The sequence below is a fragment of the Phalacrocorax carbo genome, chromosome Z (genome assembly GCF_963921805.1).
Source record: "Phalacrocorax carbo chromosome Z, bPhaCar2.1, whole genome shotgun sequence".
NCBI lineage: Eukaryota > Metazoa > Chordata > Aves > Suliformes > Phalacrocoracidae > Phalacrocorax > Phalacrocorax carbo.
The window spans coordinates 45949510-45956732 of NC_087548.1; the positions used below are offsets into that span (position 1 = coordinate 45949510).

General features: G+C 46.4%; 1 protein-coding gene across 1 annotated transcript; it reads right to left on the reverse strand.

Moving 5' to 3' along the window:
* Positions 1–32: 32 nt before the first annotated feature.
* On the reverse strand, positions 33–7223 carry ZNF367 (zinc finger protein 367). The gene is made up of 5 exons (XM_064439245.1): positions 6432–7223; positions 5664–5814; positions 3763–3882; positions 3209–3347; positions 33–2697 (listed from the first exon to the last, which is right to left on the reverse strand). The coding sequence occupies exons 1-5, from the start codon at positions 6777–6779 to the stop codon at positions 2463–2465; spliced, it is 993 nt and encodes a 330-aa protein (XP_064295315.1). The 5' UTR covers positions 6780–7223; the 3' UTR covers positions 33–2462.

Below are 7223 nucleotides of genomic sequence, written 5' to 3' on the forward strand. Positions count from 1 at the left end.
CTTCAGAAATTACTAAACAGCACATGCCAAACTTGAAAACTAAACCAAGGTTTTATTCGAAGCGCCTATTAAAATGACAGCACATCCACTTTGCTGTTAAGTCGTGCCAAACTACAACTTCAATCTTAAGAAACACTGAACATGATTTCTTGTAGGTAATCACTTCTTAATAAAACAAAAAGCAGTCTTCCACATCTCAGTCTTTTTTTTAACTTGGTATTTTACGCAAAACTTGTCACAACACCAAACTGCTTCAGCTGTCTAGATTTTTGTCTACAGCCAGTAGTAAATTCAGTGTACTTGTCATACTCTGTGAGTTGCCCGAAGCATTACAGCTGACTGGGGAGGAGGGAGGAATTTAAAAAAAAAACAACTCAAAAAGTAAGTTATGACTCCATCCTGCAACTGGCTGGTAATTACGCAGTGAATGTGTGAAATACTCCTCAGGAGCAGTTCTGAGTTATGACTCAGAAGTACAACAGATTTATGCTCAGCGTTCATTTTGGCATCAGACTACTTGCATGCAGCCACCTGATTTGCATGCAGCCACCTCAACAGTCAAAACCATGTAACGTATTTAAGAAACTCCAAACTTACGCATGTGAATTACCAGTTTTACATAGGCTAAGAAGCTGAGAATGACTATGGTGTCTCATATCTTTAAGCCTAGAAGACTTAGAAACAAATGACCCTGATGTTAGCTAAGTTTAGGAGCTGAAAGCAAAAGTTAAACCGTATCACTGGTGCAAAATTATTTACATTCAATGAAGGTGATTTTTTTTTTTCTTAATCATTCAACTACTCTTCAGTTAAGTGCATCAACACATTACTTCAACTGGGTTAATGAGATTTTCAGTCACAATCAGGTTATCAATTATGAGAGAACATAATCCAATAGTTGCAGTTTCTGGTGTAAAACCACACTACTTTCCCAGAACAGCTGTATGCATCTGGTCAATCTATATCAAGTGACTGATAAAATGATTTCTTCCTCTTGTTTAAGCGAGAGGGGAAGTGGCTTCCCTTCTCATTTGAATTTCCTGACCTTCAATGAGAGGAAGGAGTTAAAGCAAGCAGGTCAGTCAATACAAATTATTAATATCCCCCTAAAGCAGTAGCTTAAAACAACCAACCAACACCCATACATCAACAAGTTCAATCTGAAAACAAAGCTTTGTTAGCATATCAAGAATCTCTGGTTGCCTTCAAAGCAACATAGAGAAAAAGATCACCATGAGACAATGCTATTTGAAAGTATCCAACATTCACAAAGTGACAAAGATATATGACTAAACATATCAGCATCCAAGTACTAGGCAGCGTTCTGTAACTGCATTTATTTGGAAAATATATGAAATCACACTGTTAACTTGTAACTATCTTTGGAAGCCTATTTTCTAGTTGTATACTGAATATTTTTCTGCAGTGTTTAATTGATAGCTGTGCTACAGTTAGTGAACACAAAATTGGCGTGTTATCCTGAAGTAAAGCAATAAGGTGGCTTTATGCACAGGAAGTACGGAGGCCTCTATCTGCTAATAATCATATAAAAGCAATACTTTAAAACTTAGTGTTTGCTAATACGAGATCTAGAATAGTTTACTACACATCCATACCACCCTGTAAATATCCCCTTTATTAATAAAATCAAGTGCCAAATCACTACAGGGTCCAAACATATCCGAAAAAATTCTTACCAATTGTTTACCTTTGTCTAGACTTTGCAAGACTAATCATTTTCAGATAAACACAACAATGTGCAAAAGTTCCGAACATATGTTTGGAATAACAAGTGCTACCAACAGGTTCTGCTGAAACCAAATCAGAAAACGCAGAACAGCAAGGTCAAGCCTCACACCTTGAGCAGTCACAGTGAAGATCCTGAACGATCCTGTAAGTTTCCTGCATGAAGCAGTTTATTCCCCTCTACAAGTCGAGATAACTAAGCTTTCCCTTCCACCTCAAGTGATACTAGGTAAAGACACACTGATGTTAGAAAAACATGGTTTCATTGCTGCTCAACAATATCTTCAGACCTACCACTTAATAAAAATTTGTTTAAATAGTCAGATAAATACTTTTCTTTTTGTCAGCCTTCTTTGGCCATGTGTACCATTCTGCTAATTGTGAACACTTTGTTCAGAAAGTGCTTCCTGTGAAAACTGCTCCAAATCAATGAATTAACCTTGCAAAATCTAGCTCCCCACAACATGTATATTTGTCAACCCTGCGTTATGCAGTCCCATATTTACAAAATACTTAGAAACTTTACATCTGTCTTCTACCATACAGAAAGTGCAATTCTCTCACCCCATGTTATGGGGCAACAACATTCTTCATAAGTTCTACAGAATAGCAGCCTATTATAAGCAAATAAGGTGCTTAGCTTATGCCCAGGATCTAACTGGTTAAGTACCACCAGTAAGTACATTTTGTATAGGCAGACTCTGTTCTGTCTGCTGTCACAGAGGTGCAACAGCTAGGTTTGCAAGCTCCATGAGCGCCAGTGCACCATGCATGCGTTCACGCTGCTCCTGGAGGCGGCGGCGGCAAGCGGCCGAATGAGCGCCGTTTTTCTCTTCATCATCTTCTTCATCAGACTGAAGATATTCCATTGGGTCCTGCTGCTCCTGGTCCGTCTTCTGGATCGTTTTAGCTTTCAAAGCAGGAGCACGCTGTTCTCTGGTCTCCCAGTATCTACAAAATCAAATGTGGGGAATGCTTTTAAAATATATACAGCTGACTTGCACACCAACAATTCAAAGCTGGCAAAAACCTCCCAAGTACTAGCTTGCGTCCAGCTAAGCGCTGCATCTGGCTTTGTCTTTCACCCCTTATATGGTAGTATTTAAACTGTCAGAAACCTCCTTTATTCAGCATTTGAAGTGTAAAGTGCCCAAGTGAACATCTGTGATGGGTTTCTCCTCTACATGGTGGTCCCATGTTCTCCCTAGGCGTATACAATTATTGCTGCTCAACAGATGCAAATTCAGCAAGACTGTAGCACTAACTAACAAGGTATTAGCAGGCATTGATCAAGCAAAGAGAAGCATTTAAGCACAGAACAAAAAAAAAAAGTCTCATGAGGAACTTTGTCATGAGCAGGAATTTGCACTTCTTTAATGAAAGTCAAGGCCGGGCTGATTTATGCTTTCTCAGACCACCCTTATAAGTACTTAGAGAAAGATGGCACCATGAGGGAACTTACTTTGCCAGCCACTCAGCCACAGCTTTATTGTCAGCCGTCTGCTTCTTACTCAGCCTGCCTGTGAGCTCCTCCCTCTTCAGTCGGGCATATGGATGTTTGGGGCAATGACGGTTTGCATGCGTGAATCTGCTTAAACAGCCTTAAAGAACACAAAGTGACAATGAAGAACACATTATGGAAAACAGTCAGCCAACAAGTAAACATAACCCCTGTGGGATGAAGATGCTGCTGAAGTGCTTCCTCACTCACAAACCCCTAGGTTTGGTTGAAAACAGCAAAGCTCTAGTTGCAAGGCTCACAACATGCCCCATCATTTTATACATGAATATCAACACACATAATTACTGATAACCTACTCACATATTAATGTATGCAATCCTTAGGTATCTATTTGCATGATTATGCAGATTCTGCGTGGCCCCTCCCTTCCCTAGAAGCTCCTCCAAAATGAAAATCCGAAGCTTTATGGATGTTTGCCACGCGAACCTGCATACATTTACAGTACCAGACTGACCCTAGTTCTGAAAGCTGCAAATTGTTCTCTGATGGCTCACCGTTCTCTGAGCAGACAAAAGGTTTTTCCCCTGTGTGGAGACGTTGGTGAGTTTTGAGCTGCCCACTCTGAACAAAGGCTTTTCCGCAATCTGGGTAGTCACACAAATAAGGCCTTTCACCTTAAAAATAATAACAGAACAGATTTATGAAAGCTGAATATAAAAGAAGAGGCATAGTATCCAGTGGTGGTCCCTGGTGGTCCCTGGCTTGAGACTCTTACAAGCAAGCTCGCCTTTTATGCTCTCAGACACCTGCACCTACTTAAAACGCGCTGGTGCACCAAATAGCAGTGATCCACTGCTACCCCAAACAGATCTTTACTTTAAAGTACATGCTCAATGCTACTGGATAATACAATTATTTTCGGGTGGGGGGGGGGGGGGCGAAATTTTTTATTTTTCTTTCTCATATGATCTGATTTAAGGCTCTTGCACAGCAGTACATAAGCTTTGTCCCATGAAACTATGCACCTATAGAGCAAGAAATACATGGAGTGAAATGAGTAAATGGGCAACTAATGTAATTCAAGTTGTAACCACATAAATTTTATCCTTAACATAGCCTGAACTAGGGTAAAATAACTGAGGTCAACAGTATAGTAACATATGAAGTTGCAGAAGCATCTCATTAGGGCTGACTATTTGGGAAAAGTTGCAATGCATAAAATGGAGTTCAGAAGAAAAAGTTATTCCAGACTTAAGCCAATAGTTTTCTTAGGAGAGTCATTAAGGAAGACTTTCCCATGCAAACTGCAAAGAGAAGAACAGAGACAGCAGGTGTCTCCTGCCTCAAGAGGACCCGATTGCATACAGCCACACAAAGGCACGCCATGCCACCGCTCCTCAGGAAAGGTGGCAAAACAAGGGTCATGCTGACTTACTAAGTCAGAGGAATAACACCAGGGTAAGCTCTGCTCAGTTAAGTAGTTCATACAGGTTCAACGCCTAATACGACTAAGCGACATAAAAACATCTTTTGACCAAAGAGCATGAGGAAACTGCTGTTTGCTGTTAGGATCTTGATTAGTCTTAGTGACTTGTGTCACGAAAAGAGACCGTGGGAGCTAAGGTTTTTCTGGGTTTCTGTTTGTTTGGTTTGGGCGTCTGGGGGGAGTGTTGGTGGTTGCGTCCATATTGAGACCTACATTAGTCCTGACTTTATTGCAAATCCAAAGTCCTGCTGGAACATCACAAAAAAAAGAATGTATTTGCTTGGTTTAAAAAATACAGCATCTCTTGTTTGGTTCAAGCTGGGTATTGAATGAGTTCATCCTACATTTTAACCCAGCTGTGAGTTGCCTTCTACATACAATTCAGTAAATTAGTATGACCACCTCCACCCCAGAAAATGAATTCTAGGTGGTGGGAGAGGCAACTGGATAGTGATTTTAAGCATTTGAACTCTTTTTTTCAACATTTAAGCTACACCCCCAGGGTGTTACACTGCCCCAGTTACCAGCCAGTTTCTAAGTCTCCTCTCACAGCAAAAGTTCAATTGCTGTGTGAGAAATACACTGTCAAGAAGGAATCAGAGAGAAGAGGCAGTCAGAATAAAAAGCGCTACCAAGTACAGAGCACTGAGCTCAAGAGAAGTTCTCCCTCTTACAAAGTAAGCCTGTGATGGCAGCAGATAAAATATTTATCCAATTTGCTATACTATTACAGCTCAAATTACTGCTACACTATCCTGTGCAAAAAGCGGTTACAAGGGCTTTGATTGCACTAACAAGCTTTGCTAGGAGAGTATGATTAATTTAACAGTTCTAATGAAATATTAACAGGTCGAGTTTGTTGGGGGTTTTCTGTGGTTTGTTTGTGGTTTGTTGGTTTTTTGTTGTTTTTAATTCCCTACTGCTTCCTGAGCTGGTCGCGCCAGCTACTCATACCTTCCCTTTACTCACCAGTATGGGTTCGTTTGTGGGCCTGCAGTGACTTCTCTCGTGGGAAGACCCTGTTGCAGATATTGCAACGTATTCTGCTGGAAGAGTGCTCTCCTTCATTGATCAGGTCGCGGACGGTGTCTGCTCTCGGCCGGCCGCGCCTTATCCCATCCTGCGTTGAAATAACCAGCCAGCTGAAATCCTGCCTCTGCCGTTTAGCCAAAACCCCCAACTTTCCCCGCCAGTGACTTAAGCCACGGGTGCGGCCGAGGAGCGACGCCGTGACAGCACTCGCGATTGAGCCGCTAACCGAACCAGAGCGCGGCACGCCTTTACCCAGCCCGCGCGTAACAGCGGGGCTATGGCCGGCAGGTGCAGCCGGGGAAACGTCAGCCGCCGTCACCGCCCTGACGTGTGCTCGGTCAAACGGGCAAGAAGGGACTACATAGAAGACCACTTTTTTTTTTTTTTTTTTTCTTCTTTTTAAATTTGAAAAGCAGGGAGGAGCAGGAGGAGGAGAAAGAGGAGGGGCAGGACCCCACCGGAGCCGCTCCGCTCCGCCTGCCGACGGCTCCACCATCCCCTGACTCCCGCCGTTTCCCCGCCGTTTCCCGCCCCTCACCCGCTCCCCCCACCCGCTGCACGGGGCACCGGGGCGCGCTCTCCGCCGCCGGAAGTGACTTCACTTTAAATCTCCGGGCGGCGACAGGGGAAGAGCGCCGCCCGGAGTCACTCTTTAACTCTCCCGCCGTCCCTCCCGCCCTCCGCCCGCCCCGGCCCCGCACTCACCTTCAGGTGCCGGTGCCTGCTGCCACCGCCCGGGATGCCCGCCTCCTCCTCGTCCCCGGTGGGGGCTCTGCTCGCTCCCCCGCGGGGCGGCGGGACGGCCGAAGGGCCGGCGGTGCCGCCGGGGCTGAGCGTTACGTTGTGGGCGTTCTCGCCCCATCTCCACGGGTAGACCATGAAGTCGCTGAAGCCGGGGCTGGTGGGGACGGGCGGAGCGGGGGCCGGCTCCTCGCCGCCCACCCGCGCGAAGGGTTTGATCGGGGTGGTTTTGATAACAGAAACCAGGACGCGCTTCGGAGAGTCCTGGCAAAAAATCACCGGGGGAGGGCCCAGCGGCAGCCACTCCGCCATCACCGACCCCCGGCGGGCACCGGCGCAGGGAAAGGGGTGAAGGATCGGGGGCGCTCCGCGGCGGCGGCTCAGCCCGCCTGTCCGAGCCCGCGCACTGGGGGGGTTGTGGAGCGGGACGGAGGTCCTGTCGCCGCCCGGGCCCGCCTCAGCCGCTCGTCGCCGGCGACGGCGGCTCCCGGCGGGGTCTTCGTCCCTCTTCCTCCTCCACCAGCACCTCCCGCGGTCACCCCCGAGCGGATCCGCAAAGTCAGCGGCGGCCCCCGGCCATAGCAACGGCCGGGGTGAAGCAGCCGCAGCCTCACCGCACCTTTCTGAAGCGCTGGCAGCCCCGGTCCCGGCGATGCTCGAGGAGGAGCGGCCGCTCCCGCCGCGACCGCTCCGCGCCCACAGCCCAGGCCGAGCCACTGATTTTCCCGCGTTACATTTCGCGCCTGGGCGTACCCA